General features: G+C 38.5%; 2 protein-coding genes across 2 annotated transcripts in view; one reads left to right on the plus strand and one right to left on the minus strand.

Moving 5' to 3' along the window:
* Positions 1-3315, minus strand: part of PEX13 (peroxisomal biogenesis factor 13) — a 33638-nt gene extending 30323 nt beyond the window's left edge. Inside the window, exon 1 of the mRNA XM_003481205.4 lies at positions 3145-3315. Coding sequence (XP_003481253.1) covers positions 3145-3236 — 92 coding nt within the window. The 5' untranslated portion in view covers positions 3237-3315. The remainder of the gene's footprint in view (positions 1-3144) is intronic.
* Positions 3452-24263, plus strand: part of PUS10 (pseudouridylate synthase 10) — a 72530-nt gene continuing 51718 nt past the window's right edge. Inside the window, 5 exon segments of the mRNA XM_021087518.1 lie at positions 3452-3674; positions 7286-7433; positions 11416-11431; positions 11434-11678; positions 12681-12767. Coding sequence (XP_020943177.1) covers positions 3487-3674; positions 7286-7433; positions 11416-11431; positions 11434-11678; positions 12681-12767 — 684 coding nt within the window. The 5' untranslated portion in view covers positions 3452-3486.

Consider the following 24263-nt stretch of genomic DNA (forward strand, 5'->3'; position numbering starts at 1 on the left):
TCTCTAATGGATTTGGGCAAACTAAATTGAAAACCTGAAAGGATTCACCAGTTTAGATGTCGTTAAGGACATCAGTGACTCATGGGAAGAGTTCAAAAGAACAACTTTAACAGGAGTTGGGAAGATGTTGATTCTAACCCTCAAGGATCACTTTGAGGGAGTTCAAGACTTATGAAGGAAGTAACTGCAGATGTGGTGGAAACAGCAAAAGAGCAAAAATTATAAGTGGAGCTGAAGATGTAACTGAAATGCTGTAATCTCATGTTAAAACTTCAATGGATGAGGAGTGAACAAAGAAAGTGGTTTCTTGAGATGGCATTTATTCCTGGTGAAGATGCTTATGAAGACTGCTGAAGTGACAGCAAAGGATTTACACTATTATGCAAATTTAGTTGATAAAGCAGCATCAGGATTTGAGAGGATTTACTCCAGTTTTGAAAGAGGTTTTACTGTGGGTAAAATCAAACAGTGATGCATGCTACAGAGAAATGTTTGTGAAAGAAAGAGTCAATTAATGTGGCAAACTTCACTGCTGTCTTATTTTAAGAAACTGCTGAGCTATCCCAGCCTTCAGCAATCACCATGCTGATCAGTCAACAGTGGGACAAGACCCTCCACCAACAAAAACATTACAACTGGCTGAAGGCTCAGATAATAACTAGCATTTTTTTTAGCAATAAAGTATTTAAAAATTAAGGTGTATAAGCTATTGCTCACTTAACAGACTACAGCAGAATATAAACATCTTATATGCACTAGGAAGCCAAAAAAAAAAAAAAATCATGTGACTCACTTTATTGTGAAATCTGATTTACTGCAGTTGTCTAGAACCCAACCTGTAATATCTCTCAGGTGTGCCTGTACAGCTATATGAATGAACATGATAAATCTCAAAATAAATAATACTTAGTGGAAAAAGTTTTCAAATGATACATATGAAAAATAGTTTTCAAACGATGCATACTTATTTAAAATTTAAAAATATACTAAGGGAGCTGTGGTTCAGGGGTTAACAAACCCACTAGGATCCAAGAGGATGAGGGTTTGATCCCTGGCCTCGCTCAGTGGGTTATGGATCAGGTGTTGCTGTGGCTGTGGTACAGGTCGGTTGCAGCTCCATTCAACCCCTAGTCTGGGAACTTCCATATGCTGCAAGTGCAGCCTTAGAAAGCAAAAAAAAAAAAATATATATATATATATATATATATATACACTAAATAATAATACATATATATACATGTATTGTAACCACAACCTAGGTACTAAAGTATAAAAACTTTGTGTATACTAAAAACCAAACAGGTTTAGTAGTTACTGCAGGAAAAAAATGATAAGGTTTAACTGGTCCAATTTTTATTTTTTTAAAAAACTGAAGTAAATCTGGCAAAATGTTAATATCTCTTTAAGCTGGGAGCAAATACACAAGTATTCATCATTTTACTCTCTACCAGTCTCTACATATTTAAAATAATTCATATTTCTTAGAAAGTGGAAAAATGGTTAATTTAACATAAACAGAACTCTAACAGATGCAATAAAATCTCTCTCTTCCAAAGGCCAGTCCAAATTTTTTTAAAAAGTCAAACCACTTATTAAAAAAAAGGTAGCAGAAAGTGTCACTCCAGCTTAACAGCATAATTGAAGGTTATTACTTGTTACGTACTTATTGAGTAAAGCAGCAACTGTGTTCAAGCATCTTAACAAAAGATTACAAGTTTTTTTTTTTTTTTTTTTTTGGTCTTTTTGCCATTTCTAGGGCTGCACTCGCGGTATGTGGAGGTTCCCAGGCTAGGGGTCTAATCGGAGCTATAGCCAAAGGCCTACGCCAGAGCCACAGCAACGTGGGATCCCAGCCGCGTCTGCAACCTACACCACAGCTCACTGCAACGCCGAACCTAGTCGGATTCGTTAATCACTGAGCCACGACGGGAACTCGGAGATTACAAGTTTTTTGTTCGTTTTGCTTTTTAGGGCAGCACCTGCGGCAAATGCTAGTTCCCAGGCCAGGGGTGGAATCAGAGCTGCAGCTGCTCGCCATAGCCACCGCCACAGCAACACAGAATCCAAGAGGCATCTGCGACCTACTGCTCACTGCAACGCAGGATCCTTAACCCACTGATCGGGGCCAGGGATCGAACTAGCATCCTCGCGGATACTAGTCGGGCTCCTAAGCGCTGAGCGAAAAGATTACGAGATTTTAAAACATAGCAGAAATACATTCCAGTGCGTTGGGAATTTGGGGTGGGTGGGGGTGTGAAGGAGAAAATAATAGTTTTATTGCTTTGTCACAGCTAACCCATGTCCTCAAAAAGCTGTGTCCCCCTGTTGGGGATTTTTATTTAGGTAAACCTACCACAGTAGGGATTTGACATTCGAGTTTTTCTTCCTTGAATTAAGATGTCCAGATCTACTCAACACAAAACACACAAGGCTGTGAAATTTCCTCTTTTATTCTATTTTAACTTTTTTTGAGCTGTAAATCTATTTAACATTGATTACAACAAAACAATATCTCACAGGCTTAGAAAAATCACACTCTATCTAGCACACAAAGGCCACTCATAGGCCTCAGTTCTCAACTCCTGCTTTAAAGTTGCTTTTCCAAAACTTCATTGCTTTACGTAAGCTGGAAAAGAATGCACTGTGTATAGGCTTGAGCTCCAGTTGCGTTAAATGTGACCTGCTGACTTTTCACCAACTTGAGAAATGGTTAAAGGCTTGAGACTTTGTTCCCTATCAAACCGGGGCTGGGCAAATGCCTCTCTGAGCAGCTACGAACCGAAAGTCTAACTCTTTAAGGGGAAGAAGGGTAGGGGTGGCGGAGGTAGAAGAGTCAAACAGTTCCGTCAGAGTGTCCCGCAAACAGAAGAAACAGCCGCACCGTTTCTTCCAAGCCCCGGGACCCAGAAGCCCCCTGGAAAACGTCGCTACCGAAAACCGCCGAGCCAGAAGCAACTATCCGACACTGAAATTCCCGTTGCTGGCGCCCCGGCAGCACCTCGACCCGCTTAAGGCTGGGGGGCGGGGTGGGGACTGGATGAGAGGGGGAGGGGACACCTCACCCCTAATAACGGCCTCAACCGCCCCTTACCAAGTGCCCGCTCCGGCCCACAAAACTCGTGGCCAGAAGAATCAAACACTCACTGGAAAGTGGGGCCAGGTCCCGGTCCCGGCCCGGCCCCCGGAATCCGGCGGGTCTCCCAGGGTTTAGGGGGAGGAGGCGGCTGGGACGCCATCTCCACCTCCTCTCGGCTGCCGCTCTGCACTGGGCTCTGAGCCGGGACTCTCCAGGCCCGGGGACACCATCCGTTTGCGCGCAAGGCACAACTTGCAGAGCGCGGAACCCTCCACCCGGCCTGTCTCTGCAGTCAGGTTGTGACTTGTGGAGCTTTGCGGCTGGGACTACAGTCTATTAGGATACCACTAATCCAGGGGAAGAAATGCTCTCTTTTTCTTTGACCTAGAAGGATTTCCATTCTAAACCCGATGAGGGTAGGAGCTTATCGATACTTCTGGCAGCGGCTACAGTATCCTAGACATCGGAGTCCCACGGAAGCTTATTTGGGACAAGTCCGGCTCCAGCCGGGAATAGTGCCCCACGCATTCCTGTCCCCGCGGGGCGGGGGGGGGGGTGCCGGTCTGTGTGGCAGCTCGACTGATTTCCCTGCAAACAGGTAGGGGAGACTCCACTCAGTCCTCGAGTTAGCAGCTGGTACTTTCTTTCTAAAGCTCATGTTTCCTCGGGGAACAGAATTGCTAGACGCAATTGGTGCGTTGTCTTTAGTCCTCCCCGTTCCCACTGGAGGGCTGGAAGGGGTTAAATCTCAGGCTCCGGCGTCGTGGGAGAAGGTGAGGTGGGGAGATTTGAAGTGAGGGGGTGCGGACAGGGTTCTGGAGAGGTGTGGATGGAGGAGATCGTTTCCCACCAGCTGCAGAAGCTTTGGTAGCAGGGCGGTGAGTCGGAAGTTTCTTGGACCTGACTTAAGGGGAGCAAGGCTTGCTTGGTTGGCCACAGGAAAGACTCGAGGTTAGATTTGGGGATGAACTTTCCAGAAATCTAGAGTGGATTCCACTGCTGAGTGTTTATCAGTGGCGCAATGAAGTTAGGAGTGCCTCCTTTGGAAATCCACACTCCACCCCCACCCCACAAGAAGAATGACCCCCTTCTGTATGGAAATAAGTTCGAAAAGATTACAGGATTAGACTCAGCCTGGTTATTTTGCTGCCTCCTTGACTGCAGTAGTTTCTGTAATCGTGTGAGAAAGGAAAATCCATCCTTTCCTCTGGTAAACTAGAGACGGGGCCATTGGTTTGTGGAGAGGGACTCCATCCCCGTAGGGATCTTAACACGTGGGAGAGGTTCTTTTGCAATGAGAAGTTCCAGTTCTTTGTGTAAACATGTAAACGAAAAGCAAACATTTTAAAGGTAACCAACAGCGAAAACCTTACAGTATGGGGTATATTTCTCAGGGCTTGCTTTCAAAGATAATAAATCTAATATGGAACAACTGATTTCTGATGTCTTATAAAAGCCTGTCATTTCAGTGCAGTACATCAAGGTGAAACTGCCTTAAGGCATAAAGTATTTTCTCCTAATAATGTTAACTTTCTTGAAAAGTCGCTAGATTGTTGCTACGCGAAAATGATCTTGAGAGGTTTATAAGTTTCATTATTAACACATATGGAGGAGGGTTTTGTTTTTTTAAAACCTCTTGCAGTTAGTTACTCAAGGTTTTGTAATTCTGAACAGGTTTGGGAACTTTTCAGAGCCAAGAGATTGCACTGTGTCATTTACTGACTGTCGTGATACCTTTAATCTAGTGAACTACAGGAGAAACGTTGTCTTTAAAGGAAAGGCCCAGCAAGGGGAGGGGGAAGTATACATTTTAATACAACTATTTAACTTAAGTCTCCAGGGAAATCTTTGATACAAATTGCCCTTTTTAAGCACTCACTCATGGATTTATTTATTGGTCAGTAGGATTTATTTGTTTCTCTGTGTTGAAGGTTAATTCTCAATTAAATGAAATCCTTGACCTTAGCTAATGGAAAGGAGATAATTTTTTTTCATTTTTAAAAGTTTTATTGCAGTATAGTTTATTTACAACGGGAGAAGATAATTTAAAGGGAGTGACAGAACAATTTCTCTGTGAGGAGAATGCAATCAGGGATACGTTTTAAATGCTGATTATCATCTCCTCAAAGAATCCTAATCCCTTCTCAGCATCAAACTAGCTGACTGGGCTGGGGGAAGGGATTCAGATTCATATGTAAATAATAATGATCACAGAGCTTCCTTATGTAGAGGTTGCTCTCCACATATTCTGTACTTTCTTGAGCTCAAATTTACTTAGGCAACCCTCAGTCACTGTTTCAGGTATCTGAAAGTTTCACTGGTGTGTTTAGACAAGCCTGATTTCCTTCCCTTACCCTCCCTGCCAACTCACATAATCTCCTGAATTAGAAGCCAGCCACAGTCAATTAGTTTTCTGTAGTCCTCCCTGCAGAACTGATTTTTTTGGTAAAGAGTTCCATAGAACTATCTATCTGTCTTTGTCATTATTTTGTGTCAAGTATCTACTTTTGATAAGTGGCCACAGACATTTAGAAACTTGCAGGTAAGTAGTGGGTTGTTTTTGCTTGTTTGTTTATTTTGGCCTCCCATTGCATGCAAAAGTTGTGGGCCAGGGGATGGAGTCCTTGTGCCACAGCAGTGACAACAGATCCTTAACCCACTTGGCCACCAGAGAACTCCAAGTAGTAGGTTTTAAAGGGTTAGAAAACACAAATTAATTCTAAGAGTCACTTCTTCATAGTAAGCTATTGTTAAGAGCGTCATCCTTCTGCAAATATTAAGCAGGTTCATTTGAGTTATGAAACTGCACAAATTAAAAGTGCTGCAATCTTTTAGTTGTATGACTACAGTATTATTATCATGCAATTATAGTCTTTTTTGGGAAGGGGGGTTTAGGGCTGCACTCGTGGCATCTGGAGGTTCCCAGGCTAGGGGTTGAATTGGAGCCACAGCCACAGCAACGCCAGATCTGAGCCAGGTCTGCAGCCTACACCACAGCTCACAGCAGTGCTGGATCCTTAAACCACTGAGCGAGGCCAGGGATGGAGCCCGAAACCTCATGGTTACTAGTTGGACTCGTTTCCCCTGCACCACAATGGGAACTCCCACAATTATAGTCTTACAAAATAACACTAATTTTATATAACCTCATTTTATAGTGATGTGAGCTAATCCATTAACCAGAACATCTTGTGTTTGTGATTTTTTCCAAACAGAATGATTAGGTAATTTAATTTTTAGTACACCTTCTTCCTGGCAGCAAGAGCAGTATGTTGGATTTCTCCCCATTCTTTGTGTAGTATTTATTTATTTTATTTTATTTTTATTTTTTGGTTACACCTAAGGAGAATGGAAGTTCCCAGGCCAGGGATTGAATCTGAGCTGCAGCTGCGACCTTTGCTACAGCTGTGGCAATGCCAGATCCTTAACCCACTGAGCCAGGCCAGGGGTCAAACCAGTGCCGCCACAGAGACTATGCAGGGTCCTTAACCTGCTGTGTCACGTTGGGAACTCCTGTAGTATTTATTTCTAAATGAGTTTGTTCAAACTGTAAAAACTAGCAATTTGTTTTAGACAATAACTACTCTAAAATATTTTACCTTTGTTTTTGTCAGAGTTTTTACTTGGGCCATGAAAGTAGATTTTTCTCATTTTGCTAATGGTTGTCATGTGGTTATTTCATCAGATTGATGTTTTTGAATATACTAATCAATTTGTTATAAATACTTGACTCCTTATCTATCACCAAGGTCAGTCAAGTATTATATAACAAAGACCGACCTAATTTTTTTTTTCCTAGCAAATTTATTTATAATTTCTAACAGGAAAGTTTATTGAATGTACTACTCTGTGTTCTCAAATAACCCTGAAAGGTGCAAAATAAAAAGCAAAATTACATTATATATTCTTGTTTTCATTACCCTCCTCAGAGACAACCATTTTTGATTATTTTTATTTCTTTTGATTTAGTTATGTGGATGTACTTTATCATAATGTAGAATGTTAAAGTCCTAACTTTTACCTGATCTATAAATTTCCTTCAAGTTTATGTTTCAATATAGATATAATGAAAGGAACATTATTAGAGAGTACCAAATAGTGATTTTCGAATACAAACTACTTTTTCCCTTAAAGGTGATTTGTTTGTCTGTGAAAGTAAAACACAAAAGATACTCATTTGTTTTCTTTTTTCTTTTTTCTTTTTTCTAGTTTTAATTATTTAATATCTAATATGTTTCCACTAACTGAGGAAAACAAGCATGTGGCCCAGTTGTTGCTTAGTACTGGTACCTGTGCAAGATGCATCTTCAGATTCTGTGGTGTGGATGTTCATGCACCATACAAACTTCCCTACAAGGTATTTTCTTTCTTTTTCAAGTTAAGAAAGGGTCTCTATTTCAAAATCAGTACCTTTATATTTGAGGGCAAGTATCTATTCATACCTCTTTATTAAATTTTTAAAAAACTGTGATAAAGTAATTACTGGTAATGGTAATTTTAGAATTGCCATTGCTGTATAAATGTAAGCTCCTTCTTAAGTGGTTATAGCTACCATTTAATGTAGTGGGATCTTTGTGGAGTGATTCCCTGGTGCATTTAATGTTTGCATAGACCTTTCCTAAAGAATATCTAGACAGAATATCACAAAATAGTGCTTCCCACCAGATGTTAGTAAGATGGAATAGAAGGCGGTGGTAGTCCTGAGATCTTCTGTTAAGTGAAACATTGAGGGTTGGTTGCCTTTTTTCTTTTTCTGTTTTCTTTATTACCATTAGTATTTACAAATAGGTATTTGCAACTCTCTAGAAGTAAAGGCTTATCACCATTTACTGCTATTGATAACAAAAGTAATATACTGAGATCTTTGACATTTATGGTAATATATAGAGAGCTTTGACATCTATTAAAATATTCTATTAAAATATTTCACATGAAATATATAACATTTGTGAAATATATTTTATTCTAATAGTGATGTTCTTTTTCATAGGCAGATATTAATTATATGTATACATGTAAATATGTGCTTATATAAACAGTATGAATACACACACACACACTCAGTTTCCTGTAATTTTTACAAATTGCCCAGGAGTTAGCAATAGCAATCATTTATCCTATGTACTAGCTGTTTCTATTATTTTAGAAATAATAATTATATCCAATATTCATATAGCATTATTATATATCAAGTTCTCATATAATCCTGATAATCTATTAGGTAAGTACATACTATGATTGTCTCTATTTTCAGATGAAGAGCTTGAGACACAGAGAGGTTAAGCAACCTGCCCAAAGTTACACAGCTATTAAGTGAGCAAGCTAGGATATGAACTTTCTATCTGAATCCAAAGCCTAGAATTTGGAGCTAGAAGACATGGATTTGAATCCCAGTTCCACCACTTTCCAGCTTCAGTTTTCTCCTCTGTAAATGGGAATGATGATAACATCCACCTCACAGGATTTTAAGGGACAGTGACTAATAAAGTATGTGAAAACACTTTGAAAACTGGAAATGGTACATATGCTATGATGATTAATATATACATGCATATGCATTTATACACATTATAACTATAAAGTAATGATTTTGTGTAACTCTCCTTACTCATTTTTTCAAACACATTATAATTTATTATTTTATACATGTTATAAAATTTAAAATACATGAAGAGCCTTAGTACTACCAACTTTTGTTTGTATCATTTTATGTAAATTAACATGAAAATATCTAAGGACTTTTTTTGGTAAATGTATTTTGGTATTTTTATTCCTACATGTAGTTATACATATATCTGTGTGATGTATCATATTGACAAAATATATCTTAGGTAATAATAACCATATTTGTGTGGGCTATAATATACATCTGTGTATATTATCAATATGTACATATTTCCTTTTAAAGATTTAATGGGGAAGCTGATGTCTTAGTAAAATGAATTAAATTTGCATGAAAGGTTTTTCTCTTTAAAGTCAGTAAATTGTAATTTGAGTGAATTTTGTTCTTTTTTTTTTTGTCTTTTTCTAGGGCTGCACCCGCGGCATATGGAGGTTCCCTGGATAGGGGTCTAATCGAAGCTGTAGCCACCAGCCTACACCAGAGCCACAGCAACGCAGGATCCAAGCCGCGTCTGTGACCTACACCACAGCTCTCGGCAACACTGGATCCTTAACCCACTGAGTGAGGCCAGGGATCGAACCGCAACATCATTGGTTCCTAGTCAGATTCGTTAACCACTGAGCCACAACGGGAACTCCCATAATTTGAGTAAATTTTGAAAGGATGTTTATTCAAAAACTGAATAATAAAACCTGCCTAATTTAGACAAAACAGGAAAAGTCCTCTGAACATTTAGATCAGTGGAATATCTGAAATATGAAAATGGTTTCAAAGGAATGCCACTTTTTATGTTCCAGTACATAGTGACAGAAATTAGGCAAACTAGAATGTTGTAGACAGTTTTTTCCAGTTAATGCCTATAAGTGGTTTGTAATTATGATGCCAAATTTCTGCATTGCCAGCATCCATTTACCTTTGTTTAGTAAATTGCCTTGAAATTATTTTTACTTAATAGACTTCTCATCTGTCTAACTTTTCAGATTTCAGGTTTTAGTGACTGTGAGATTATTAAATAACCTAGCAAAGATGGAAATTCGATTTGCATTTCTATTAGTAATTAGAATTGAAGTTCGTTTTGGTTTGTTTGTTTTACTGAAATTAACAAGTGAATGATCCATGACCCTCAGAACAGAACTACAAACCAAATTAATGTTTGTTAATGGAAACTTTCTGTCTCAGAATTAGGGTTTCAGTTTCACTGATATATGAAACTTTTTTTTTTTTTTTTCTTTTTAGGGCTGTACCTGTAGCATATGGAAGTTCTCAGGCTAAGGGTCTAATCAGAGCTGCAGCTGGTGGCCTATGCCACAGCAATGTCAGATCTGAGCCGCATCTGCCTACACCACAACTCATGGCAATGTTGGCTCTTTAATCCACTGAGTGAGGCCAGGGATTGAACCAGCATCCTCGTGGATACTGGTCAGGTTCATTACTGTGAGCTAAAATGGGAACGCCTGAAACTTTTTTGAAAGAGTTATACCAATTAGGTAATTCTTTTTTAAATTCCCCAGAAAGCCAAAGCTGACTAATAAAATTAGTCAGTTGCTCCAGAATTGATATAAATCAGCATTGTATAAGTCGGTAATAGTCATAATTTTCATGCTTCATCTTACCCTTAAGGACATTGTCAAAGGGTCTTTACTTTTTTTTTTTTTTTTTTTTTTTTTTTTTTTTTTTATTAAATTTTATTTTATTTTCCCACTGTACAGCAAGGGGGTCAGGTTATCCTTACATGTATACATTACAATTACAGTTTTTCCCCCCACCATTTCTTCTGTTGCAACATGAGTATCTAGACATAGTTCTCAATGCTATTCAGCGGGATCTCCTTGTAAATCTATTCTACGTTGTGACTGATAAGCCCAAGCTCCCGATCCCTCCCACTCCCTCCCCCTCCCATCAGGCAACCACAAGTCTCTTCTCCAAGTCCATGATTGATTTTCTTTTCTGAGGAGATGTTCATTTGTGCTGGATATTAGATTCCAGTTATAAGTGATGTCATATGGTATTTGTCTTTGTCTTTCTGGCTCATTTCACTCAGGATGAGATTCTCTAGTTCCATCCATGTTGCTGCAAATGGCATGATGTCATCCTTTTTAATGGCTGAGTAGTATTCCATCGTGTATATATACCACATCTTCCGAATCCAATCCTCTGTCGATGGACATTTGGATTGTTTCCATGTCCTGGCTATTGTGAATAGTGCTGCAATGAACATGCGGGTGCATGTGTCTCTTTTAAGTAGAGCTTTGTCCGGATAGATGCCCAAGAGTGGGATTGCAGGGTCATATGGAAGTTCTATGTATAGATTTCTAAGGTATCTCCAAACTGTTCTCCATAGTGGCTGTACCAGTTTACATTCCCACCAACAGTGCAGGAGGGTTCCCTTTTCTCCACAGCCCCTCCAGCACTTGTTATTTGTGATATAATGATCATTTGATGTTGAGTTATCTCATGTAGTTTGATTGCATTTCTTTAATCAGCGATTGACATTTTTTTTTTTTTTTTTTTTTTTTTTTTTTTTTTTTTTTTTTTTTTTTTTTTTTTTTTTTTTTTTTTTTTTTTTTTTTTTTTTTTTTTTTTTTTTTTTTTTTTTTTTTTTTTTTTTTTTTTTTTTTTTTTTTTTTTTTTTTTTTTTTTTTTTTTTTTTTTTTTTTTTTTTTTTTTTTTTTTTTTTTTTTTTTTTTTTTTTTTTTTTTTTTTTAATTAATTTCAGGAGTTGCTCAATGAACTACAAAATTTCTGGAAACTGAAAATGACGAATTAGCTTCAGAAGTTCCAAACCCACCTCCCAAGAAAATTCGACTGCAAGAACTTGAAGATGGAATTGATGGGATGGATAATCTGGGTCAAAATGGAGAGGGAAAGCTCTCAGTTATTGAAGATGGAAGCATGGCTTCCAAGAACTCAAATTTAAATGTATGCAATGTGTGCCTAGGAATTCTTCAAGATTTCTGTGAAAAAGCATTCATTAAAAAGGTAAATTTTAAAATATTTATTTATTTATTCTCTTTAGAGCCGTACCTGTGACATATGGGAGTTCCCGGACTAGGGGTCGAATCATAACTGCAGCTGCTGATCTATGCCACAACCACAGCAACTTGAGATCTGAGCCCCATCTGCGACCTGCACTGCAGCTTGAGGCAACACTGAACCCTTAATCCACTGAGCAAGGCCAAGGATCAAACCCGTACCTTCATGGATACTGGTTCGGTTCTTAACCTGCCGAGCCACGGAAGGAACTCCAAAAAGGTAAACTTTCCTATTAATGTGCAATACATAAAGATTTTCAGTTTGAGGGTCTAGAATTCTTGTGCCGAAAGGAAGAGTGCCATTCATTTCATCTTGTTTCACACAAGTCGGTCATTAGAATGTTTTCTTAACTTAAAAAAAAAAAAAGCCTACTGTTCTCTAATGATCTTTTTATCACCCTGCCTGGAAATTAATAAGTACCCCTGTATTTCAGTTATGAGTGCTGTTCAACTGAACAAAAATACAGCAATTTCCCCTTTGCTGTTTAACATAGCTAAGGAGTTAGTAAAAGTTCTTTCTTAGTCATGTCTGTTGTATATCTAGAAAAGACAACTATTGCAGCCTTGTGGAAGGTACATGATTGAAGGTGAGATTGCCTTTTGTTTCTAGGTGTCAAAAGTGCCGTATTTGGCTTTATTTTGTTTAAAATATTTTCTGAATTAGGTAATCTAATGGAAAAGTGTTTTGATATTTAATAGATTGTTTTGTGGGTGAGTCCTGGCTGCTTTGGCACCTTGTGCTATCAGTCTTCAGGGTATAGTTGGCAAATATTTGATTTCAGGATGTTTGTGAGAGTTTACTAATCAAAGATAGAAGTTTTGCAGTGTCATCTCCTGGACAAAAAAATTCATGTTATGAAGATAAGTGCAAAATTTTCAGCAATTCCTTGGAATTTATGTAATACTTTTTAATGTAATAAAAAATACATTTTATATAATACTTTTTTAGGTGTGCCAAAAGGTTGAGGCCTCTGGGTTTGAATTCACCAACTTGGTATTTTCAGTCTCCTTCCCACCACAACTATCTGTAAGAGAGGTAAGGTCATTTAACATGCCTAAAACTATACATAAAGTACACAATAGAAATTTCTCAAAAAATGGGGAAATATAAATATTCCTTACCATATTATATTTTTCACATTTTATGTACTTACTGAATGATTGAAAGCATTACATTATTATTGCTGTTTAATAGTTAGTGAATGGATGAAAAAGGGAATTATTGGTTCAAGTTAGTTTATTCATCACAGGACTGCCATCTTTTTTAAAGGTTCTTATTCAGTAGTGGACATTGATTGAGCATTAGCTCTGTGTGAAGCATATTGGTTAGAGAAAGATTGTACTAGGACTCCAGAGATCTTTTGGGGCAGATATGTGTGTTCTATAATGGTCCTAGGATAAGGTCATTTTGATTATGATGAGCCTTCTATTTCCAGAGTAAAAGATAAAAAGTGGTACCTCTTAGTCAGTGGGAAAAGGGAGAAAAATAGGCTCATGTTTATTTTAACTTTTTTCTTTTGGTAAGTGAAAAAATAATAGTCATCATTACTGAAACTGATGTGAAAACACAAAACTGTCTGGAGTTCCCATCGTGGCTCAGCAGTAACAAACCTGACTAGGACGAGGGTTCGATCCCTGCTCTCGCTCAGTGGGTAAAGGATCTGGCATTGGCTGTGAGCTGTGGTGTAGGTTGCAAATGCAGCTTGGATCCTGAGTTGCTGTGGCTGTGGTGTAGGCCAGCAGTTACAGCTCCAATTCTACCCCTAGCCTGGGAACTTCCATATGCCACAGGTGTGGTCATAAAAAGCCGAAAGAAAATATAAAACTGTCTTTGTTAATACTGTTAAATGTAGAATAGGGAGAATGACCTCTGTAATCTCAAAATATAACAATGAGTTATAGACACACCCATTTATATGTATGAGGTATCTTTCCTCAAGAATCCCAAAGCATTACCTTAAGTCTTACACCATCACTTTCTTTGGGTGAGTATGTTTATTCGCCCCTAAAAGGCTAATGATTGACTTAAGAATTGTTAGGAGTTCCCGTGGTGGCGCAGTGGTTAACGAATCCGACTAGGAACCATGAGGTTGCGGGTTCGGTCCCTGCCCTTGCTCAGTGGGTTAAGGATCCGGCGTTGCTGTGAGCTGTGGTATAGGTCGCAGACTTGGCTCGGATCCCGAGTTGCTGTGCCTCTGGCATAGGCTGGCAGCTACAGCTCCGATTAGACCCCTGGCCTGGGAAACTCCATATGCCGCGGGAGTGGCCCAAGAAATAGCAAAAAGACCAAAAAAAAAAATTTGTTGAAGCTGGATAGAATGATAGAGTGAGAAGACCTGGGAAGTGGAAAAGAGTAGCATGATTTTAAGTAGTATCTCTGTTGATGATAAGATAACTGAGCAAATAGAAGAGCAAAGGAGATGATGATGATATACTGAGGTTTCTAAACACTTAAAGCCATTTTCTAGTCAGTTATTAATGCATTTCTCTGATAGATCGTCTCTAGGGTCCAATTTTGGTAGAGAGAAACAGACTTCCAGAAGCTAAGTGATTCAACAGAAAGTTTCGGTGTTTGATAACAAAAATAGGGATAACAAGTATATCTTCGAAGTATAGCTATTTATCTGACTACCAAATTCTTCTCAGTTTCTATTTTTACATTAAAATTTGTATTGTCCATTTTTACCATTTATCCAATGACTTTAACAATATTAAAATTTCTTGAATACTTAAGAAGTATTTATATTCTGTATTAGAAATAGAAGATGATGTTTTAAAAAATAGAATTATTCTGCATAAACTCTTCATGCTTTTTTATAACTGATTTTAACCACTAAACTTGTTTAGCAGAAATATATGACTATTTCAGTTATTGGAGAATTAATGTATTTCCACAGTTTAGTGTGTTAAGTGACTCATTGTTTTTGTTTGTATTAATGAATAATATATTTTTACCCATTCGTTTCTTAAGAATAATAATTATTCACAAGTTCGCTGTTTTATATGCAGTATACTATTTTCACAACCCAGAAATTTTCAGCAAATTGTGTTTATGGTTTACTTTGTCATTTTCCTTTATTATTATGTTTTGTTACTTACTTTTTGTTGCCATCTTTTATTACTTTGGAGTTGAGATACGGTATGCAAGCCAAGCTGGATATAAATTGCTTTTCAAACTAGTTAGCTTGTTTGTTACTCGTCCCTATTTAAACAAACTACGCATCTTCAGAATATTCTGTATTATGAACATAAATTTTGTGCTTCTCTACTGCCCATGTTTTTTCTACATTGTGGTTTTTCAACTTATACCTTGTAAAAGTTAGAACTTATTTGTGTGTAAAATAAACTATTAATCTATGTGCAATTGATTGATGATAGTTATCTCATAATTCAGAGTGGAATATACAGTGAAGTCAATTTAAATTATTCTGTTTCTTCCCACTTCCCAAGAAGAAAATTATGATCGCAGATATATTACAAAAGAACCAAGGAAAGAAATGACCTCAAGTAAAAGATTAAAAAAAAAATCAAATTGTTAAATATATATTAACTGCTCCATATTCCTGGTCCTACCAATCCCTTTCTGGCTACAGCTATAGTTTTTACTTATTATTATAAGAGCATTAATTTAAAAGCTTAGGAAGAAAAGTTTGCAGTTAGTATAGTCATCATCACGTTCACTGAGATTGGGAGCATATGGAGGGAGGGATGGAGTACAGCTCCTATATGCGGTTTCCTTAGGACCTACTTGATCTAGCTGAACAGTTACAGACTTAACCCTGCTAAAGAGGAGAAAAACAAGCAAATTAAATGACAAACCCCTGTTAGACACCCAGTAAAAACATGGTAAGAAGAATAAATGGAGTCTGTATCTAGGGATTCACAAAAGACAACAATATGGAAGCTAGCTGGACACAATACTTAGAGGCCTTTATAACAGCATACAAAATTTGAATCGTAAAATAAAGTTGATTATAAGAGAGAATAATAAATATCTCTTAGCTACTTGGTGACTTTCTGAAACTGCCCTTACCATTTGACTGCAACTATGGAAAGCTGTCTTTTTTTACAAGATTCAGATTTGTTAGAAGGAGAGATGTAATATTGTGATATGGCAAGAAATAATGTACTTGCATTGAAATCTGAGATCCTGCCAAGTAGAAGAATGCTGAACACTATCTAGGGGAGCATAAAAAGAGAAACAGAATAGACATAGGAGTGGAAGTGTGCTATATGCTCCTGGGCTAAGGGGAGAGGTGACGAGCTGCAGGAATAAGATAGCCACAAAGGTTTTCAGTAGTATGAGGAACTCCCAGTGTCCAGGCACTTGATGGAAGTCACATTTGGTTTGAAGCACATTGTCTTACCAGCTTTTGCATGGAACGGTTTCTTTTCCTAAAGTAGTGGTTCTCAAACTTTTGCATGTGTCAGAGTCATTCAGAGAGTTTCCTGGGCCCTGTCCCCAGGGATTCTGATGTAGTAGGTCAGTGGGACCCATGAATTTATATTTCTAACAATAATGTTGGATTGGGAGTCCCTGTTGTGGCTCAGCAAGTTAAGAGCCTGACATAGTCTCCGTGAAGATGTGGGTTTAATCCCTGGCTTCGTTCAGTGGGTTAAGGATCTGGTGTTGCTACAAGCTGCTGTGTAGGTCACAGATGCAGCTCAGATCCGGCATTGCTATAACTGTGGCTGTGGCATGGGCTGGCAGCTGCAGCTCTGATTCGAACCCTAGTCCAGCCCATATGCTGAAGGTACGGCTATAAAAAGAAGAAAAAAAAATGCTGGGTGATGTTAGTGATGCTGGTACAAGGACCACACTTTGAGAACCACTGTCCTGAAGGATAATGGGGGAACTAATATACTCCTAAATGAAAAGGTGTTAACCTTTTAAAATTTGTATTCCTGATAGGAAAGGAGAAACAGGCATACCTAAAGTATATACCAGACTTTAGTGTGTGTGTAGACACACCTGCAGTATGTATAAGATCCCAAGCTAGGGATCGAACCCGCACCACAACAGTGACCCTGGCTGCTACAGTTTTAATGCCAGATACTTAACCTTCTGCTCCACAAGGAAATTCCCTATACCAGACTTTTGATAGGTAGACTTCTAACATTCCAAAGAAAAGGAAGTCAGAGAAAAATGTTGCAGGAATCTGGGATGGAAGACAAATTAAAAGTGTTGAGAGGTTCAGAGAAAGTGCGATTCAGACTTTAGTTAAAACCAGATTATCCTGGAGTTCTCCTGTGGCTTAGCAGGTTAAGGATGTGGTGTTGCCGCTGCAGTGACTCAGGTTGCTGCTGTGGCATGGGTTCAGTCCCTGGCCTGGGAACTTTGACATGCCTCGGCTGTGGCCCCCCAAATCCAAACCAAACAAAACCAAGTGATCCCAAGCAGTAAAAGAAAGTTTAGGAAGAAAAATTCATCCCAGTGAAGAAGAAATGGGGATTTTCTTTTCTCCCTTTTTCTCTTTCTATATTTACATCAATATTTGTATTTATATATTTGTATGACTTTTTATTTTGGAAAATTTCAAAAGTAGTAAGACTAGCCTAATGAACCCTTATGTGTATATCATTCAACACTAACAGTTAATTTTTTTTCCCAACCTGAGATCAATTTCTTTCTTTCTTCTCTTTTTTCTTTTCTTTTTGTCTTTTCTAGGGCTGCACACGCAGAATATGGTGGTTCCCAGGCTAGGGGTCTAATTGGAGCTGTAGCTGCTGGTCTACGCCAGAGCCAAGCTGTGTCTGCAGTCTACACCACAGCTCATGGCAATGCTGGATCCTTAACCCACTGAGTGAGGCCAGGGATTGAACCCGCAACCTCAGGGTTCCTAGTTGGGGTCGTTAACCACTGCGCCACAACGGGAACTCTGAGATCAATTTCTTTAAAAAAAAAAAAAAAAAAAGAAGATAGGAAAGGTGAAGTCAAATTAATGCAAATGTAGAAGGAAGGCTTAGCTCTATAATAATAGCAGCTGGAAAATAAAATCCCTAGTGAGGTCAGGCTTGTAAGAATTGCTAAGGAAGACTTGGGGCGCTTAAAGTTATGTTTAGAGCAAGAAAGAGATGAAAGGGATTAGATCTGCCTTTTGGAACTGAGGGTATGTTGTTGATAGATGCTATAGAGAAAGCAGAACTCTGAAAATCCTATTTTGCTCCTTGCCTTTCTGTCAAGGAAAATGACCTTCAACTGAAAAGGGTAGAAGGATCATAGGTAAGGGAGAACGAAATCTCCACATGGTCAAGCATTTCCAAATGGGTTCTGGTGTTCAGGCCTGGATGAATTACATTCCAGAATAGTTTCTTTCTTTTTTTTTTTTTTAATGATTGTTTTATTTTCTCTCTCTCTCTCTTTTTTTTTTTTTTTTTGTCTTTTTGCCATTTCTTGGGCCGCTCCAGCGGCATATGAAGTTTCCCAGGCTAGGGGTTGAATTGGAGCTGCAGCCGCCGGCCTACACCAGAGCCACAGCAACTCGGAATCCGAGCCACGTCTGCAATGTACACCACAGCTCACGGCAACACCGGATCCTTAACCACTGAGCAAGGCCAGGGATTAAACCCGCAACCTCATGGTTCCTAGTCGGATTCATTAACCACTGCGCCACGACGGGAACTCCCCAGAATAGATTCTGAAAGAGCTTGCAGCCTCCATGACCTTTGAGAGCTTTTAAAAGCAGATTTTCCAAATGACTAGAGACAGACAGGGGCAATTCCAATTTTCCAAAGATGAAGAAAGTTGGTTCTGTTAACTACTAACTGGTGAGCTTAACTCTAAAAGCCTGGCAAGATTCTAGATCAGGAACTAAACAGTAACCTGTGGGCAGTGAGGATAAGGAAAACCTAGTTGTCAATACACCAAACACGTTTGTTAAGTATAAATCATGTCTGTGTCGTCTCCTCCTTTTATAGGCTAGTAGGACTGGGAGAACAGGAAAATGCAGTTGTATGACTGGAATTCATCCAGTCATTTGACCAGGTTTCTTTCCTCATGATAGCTTCCTAAAACTGACAGGAAATGTGAGCAGGATATGAAGACAGTTGGGTGGATTTTGGTCCCAAAGGAGCTGATTAATGATTGGTATCAAACTGGACAATGTTTTTCCAGAGGTGTTCTGCAGATCAACTGCTTGAAACTCACTTGAGGAAAGGTGTTGAAAATAGATTGCTAGGCCTTGTCTTGAAGCTCCTAAATTGTGATCTTTAGAGATGGGGCCTCGTAGCCCCTTGACAAGTTGTATACATGTTGAAAATCAAGAATCGTGGAATTTCAGGGAGATTTCTGATGTGCAGCAGAACTTTCCTCATACCTTGTCCTGCTCATGATTTCTGTCAGCCATGAGGGGACTTGGGATGGTGAGGAACACTCACTACAAGTGTGCATGACAAAGCAGAGCTGAGAGCATAGCGGATACGTTTTAAATGTTAATTGAGACCCAAAAGGATCCCAAGAAGAGGAAGAGTCTAACAAGATAAAACTTAACCTGATTAAACATAAGTTCTTATCCTTGGCTTTAGAAAAACAACTGACAAAGTATGAGGCAGGAGTGGCTTAAGAGCAGTATTATAGACAAGGCTTAGAGGTTTTAGTTAGTTGCCCAGTGAGAATTATGGGTGTGATTAGATAACCTCTTTGGATTTTAGTCCAGTACTGTAGTATCTGGAAAAATGAAGGTGATAATCCTTATTTACTCAGCCCTGGCCATTCTTAGAATGTCATATTCAGATGAAATATTCTGCTTTAGGAGGAACAAGTACAAATGGGAAAGTGTTTTGTGTAGTCCATCCACTAATGCCCCAAATTTAGGACTGTATTATCTTACATGAAAAAATAGGGCTTTGCAGATATAATTAAGATTAAGGATGCTGAGATAGAGAAATTATCCTTAATTTTCTAGGTGGGCTCAACCTAATCATGTGAGTCCTCAAGAGTATACTTCCTGACTGAGGCTGGAGTAAGAGGAAAAGGTGCTTCTGGAAGAATGGTCAGAGAGATGCAGTATAATTAGTTCGAAGATAGTGGAAGTGAGCCACAAGCCAAGGAAAATTAGTGGTATCTAAAAGCCAGAAAAGGCACGAAACAGGTCCTAGCCTAGAGCCTCCTGAAAGGAATGAGGGCCTGATGACCCAATGAGACCACTGTCAGGCTCCTGATCTAAAGAATTGTAGGATAATTGGAGTTCCCATTGTGGTGCAGTGGAAACGAATCTGACTAGGAACCATGAAGTTTCGGGTTTGATCCCTGGCTTCACTCAGTGGGTTAAGGATCCGGCATTGCCATGGGCTGTGGTGTAAATTGCACATGCGGCTCAAATCTGGCATTGCTGTGGCTCTGGCATAGGCTGGCAGCTGTAGCTCCGATGAGACCCCTAGCCTGGAAACGCCATATGTCACAGGTGCAGCCCTGAAAAGACAAAAGACAAAAAAAAAAAAAAAAGAATTGTAGGATAATAAATGTGTTTTAAACCACTAAGTTTGCAGGAATCTGTTATCACAGCAATAGAAACACACACCCACATCGAGATGTGTGCATTCGCAATGGTGGAAACATCTGAACCCTGGTCATAGGAACTGCTGCCAAAGGAACTTGGATTATTTAATTTGGAGGATAGATGATTTAGTGAGATGAATTTGCTCTCCTTAAATATTTGAGGGGTTTTCTCCTGGAGAGATAGAAACAGGATGGAAATAATTTTCAGCTGTAAGGAATTATCAGGAACAGGACAGACTGTTTTCGGGAGTAGTGTGTTTTCTGTTGCCAGAATGTTTAAGCTAAGGTTGGGCAACTACTTGGCAGAGATATAGACAAGGAAGCTGTGCACCATATAGTTGGTTAGACTAGAGACTTTGTTCAGCCTTTTCAAACTTCAAGATCTTACGGAAGTTTATAAAAAAATATATAGTTTTTTTTGTTGCCTTATATTGATGATTGATTCCTCTGAATTCCTGTCACATTAAATTACTGCTATACTAAAATTACCATAGAATGAATGACCCAGACTTATGCTAATATCAGGCTAAACTTGTATTTAGGGGAACAGAGCATGCCAATTAGGGCCTTTTAAAAATAAAGGCTTTGAAGTCCTGTTCATTCTTTGAGGTTTATCTTTACTAATAGAGTCCAGTAGGGGGCAATATTGTACCATCAGTTTGCCTTACTGTTCCCTCTTGATGAGCAGCACCATTGACTTAGAATGGATTTAATGTCCTTTAAATGTTGTTATTTTGGTTGTATGAAACACCTCCTTCTCCACATGCAACTTAATATAGTCTGGGTTTTACTTGTCAAGTCCTTTCATTTGTTATACTTTACGATATTTCCATGCTTTGCACTAAGTGCTATAAATTATACACAGCCCTGGAAAAGTAGCCGAAAATAAAGGCAGTTCCATTTCTGTGGTAGCAGTTTGTATTTACAAAATTGGTTTTTTTCTTAAATTCTGACAAATGGGTATTCAGAAAAAATTTGGATTCTGTGGGTTCTTAACCAGTTTGGGATCATTATCTCGTTAATCTAAAGGAAGCAATGACTCCCTTGTCCTAAAAATTCACATAGGCCTTCCCTGGTGGCTCAGCAGGTTAAGGATCTGGCATTGTCACTGCTGTGGCACAGGTTCAATCCCTGACCCAGGAACTCCTGCATGCCATGGATGTTGCCCCCCCCCCCACAAGAAGAGTTTCTGTTGTGGCTCACTGGAAATGAACCCAACTAGTATCCATGAGGATGCAAGTTTAATCCCTGGCCTCACTCAGTGGGTTAAGGATCTGGCGTTGCTGTAGGTCTGAGACTCAGCTCGGAACTGCTGTTGCTGTGGTGGTGTAGGCCAGCAGCTGTAGCTTTGATTCAGCCTTCTGCCTGGGAACTTCCATATGCTATAGGTATGGCCCCCCCCCCAAAAAAAAAGAAAGAAAGAAAAGAGAAAAAAGAGATAAAACTTTTCAAAAAAATGCACATACTCAAAATTTTGCATCTGTGTATAAGGGCCTCTTAAACTCCTTGTCATTACCCTAGCATCTTTCTTAATTGGATACTCCAGTAGTTTTCTCCCCTCTGTAATTGATTGATATTCTTATTTTTTCTAAAGGGAAATGTTCTTTCTAATTATGTTTAGCTCATAGAATAGACTTTGATGAAATTGCTTTGACTTCAAGTGCAGAGGGGTATGCTTTCAAGTTCATATTGTGTGTGCAGACCTGAACTGGCTGTCTTCATTCATTAACCCCACTCTCTAATTTAACATGCATATTTTCTACTTTTTGTTCATTTTCCATGACTTCTCAATTTTTATTTTGAATGAAAAACACCCTGCCTAAATCAGTTTTTGTTCTCTCTTACACACTATTTAATACTAACTTAAGGTTCACTTCAATCAACAAACTTTCTGAGCTTACCAAAGAGTTCTCAGAATTTGTGATCCTATTTTTTGGTTTGTTTAGTTAGTTAGAACTTGCTTCTATCCCTATATGGTGCATTTGTCCATGCAAAGCGTTTTTACAAGGTTGCTGAATGAGGTACTGGAAAACATGCAAAATTGTCGTTGTCTCTGCCTTTTAAGATCTTCCAATAGACTGTGAATGAGTTGGGGACTGCACCTTTTAAAACCATTCACAGGATACTCAGGAACTCAAACCCATCTTCTTACCTTTTTTAAGAGGTAACCCCAACAGCATGCTTTTGTGAGCATACCACCAAAAATCTGAGAGTCTGCATTATTAGAACTGCAGAATCATAGATCTGTAGGAGACCTACACATATATGGTTGTGATTTGTCAGAGCTTTGGTCATGCCACAATTCCTGGTGTAAATCCATTAAAACCTACTGAGGCTCTCTGATGAAGAATCCAGGAGTTCCCAACCTTTTAATTGCTGAAAGTATAACAGATTGCCAGTATCTGTGAATTGGGAAGAGGATATATTTGGATTGTTTTTTTTCCAGTCTTATAGGTTGGGATTACTTCACTAATCATCTCACTGATTCTTATTTGAAGAGGAGAAAACCAAAGTTTGCCCAGTGTGTCATGTGTATTGGAATTTGGGTGTGTCTCCCTGCTTCATGTTACTCCTTTGTTTTTAATCCACATCATCTCCTTCTTGTAGATGTCTGTATATTTTATTTACTTAACTACCTTGGCTCTGTGGGCATTGCCTTTTCTTAACTACTGTACATGTTAAGTCATGCACTCAAGAACATAGCTGAGGATCAAGGGACAAAGAGTGATAAATCCAGGCAGAGCTCCTCCGTCAGGGGGAACATAGGACTAGACGTGAGAACACGTTTGGGATTCTGTTATTCGATAGACAGCTAGGTCATGTATACCAAGGGAGAAAGGATGAGTGACATGCAGTTAGTCAAGGTCTATATAGAACCCAAGTTCTGGTTACAGTGGACAGTCTGAAGCCCATCTGTGAGAGAGTCAGAGGAGGTATTGAATGGTTTAATTACTCAGTTTTAGGGGGTACAGGTACAGGAAGGCCAACAAATAAAGCAAGTTCCTTTCCTGAGGTTACTGAGGCTTATAGCAAGGAAAAACAACTCATATTCCTGGGAGTGAGATGCAGTGGCGAAGTAGGAGTACGAGCAAAGCTAATTCTAAAAACCATGTAATAATATAATATATATTGGATTCAGGAGTATTGATTGGTGAGTATTCAGACATACATTTAAATGCTTAAAGATGAGTTTGTTTACTTCCTGGCTTGGCTTTTTTCTTGGTCTGAACCAGCTAAGTTTAAGTAGAGTAGGCAACAAGAAAGAAAAGTTTGATGTGGCTAATCCACCATTGGTTGAGAGGTAGCAAGGTGTGTTAAGAACATGAGGCATCCTTAAAATTTTGGAGTTCATTGTTTTAATTTGTATGGTCTTATTCTCATGAATTGTCACATTTTGCATCTTAGAATTTTATGGTAAGAAATGGTTAATAACAGAATTAGTAAGAGTATAAGACGAAGCAAACTTTCTCTTTTTTCATTCATTTTTAGGACTGTGTAGCCCACTAGACTAAGCTTCAGAAAAGGGGAACTTCTAATTTAGATTCTGCCTATTTCAGATTTGGGTTTCTCTTGTTACATAGAGAAGTTATCTTAATTACTTTTTTGCTGAGATTACCACTGTGTTTTAGACTTAGTAATTTTAATTTACTAAGTTGTTAATATTTTTCAAAATCATCCATGATAATTTATATATACATGTAAAATGATAGTTTGTATGTGAAACAGCCACACCACCACAATGTGTGCTTAGATTTTAGGAGCAGCAAGATGCAACCTCTTTCTTAGGAAAATAAGAGATAGTAGCTGCTACTACTTATTAAGTATTTGTATGATAGCGCTGAAGTGCTCTTTCCTTTAACCATAACAACCCCTTGAAGTAGGCGGTGTTATTATCCTAATTTACAGATGATGAAATTGAAACTCAGTGTACATTGCTAATAAATAACAGGTGGATGTGTGTGTATATATATATATGTGTGTGTGTGTGTATGTATATATGTATGTATGTATATATAACCAGAGCTCTTATAATAT

The sequence above is a fragment of the Sus scrofa genome, chromosome 3, assembly GCF_000003025.6.
Source record: "Sus scrofa isolate TJ Tabasco breed Duroc chromosome 3, Sscrofa11.1, whole genome shotgun sequence".
Lineage (NCBI taxonomy): Eukaryota > Metazoa > Chordata > Mammalia > Artiodactyla > Suidae > Sus > Sus scrofa.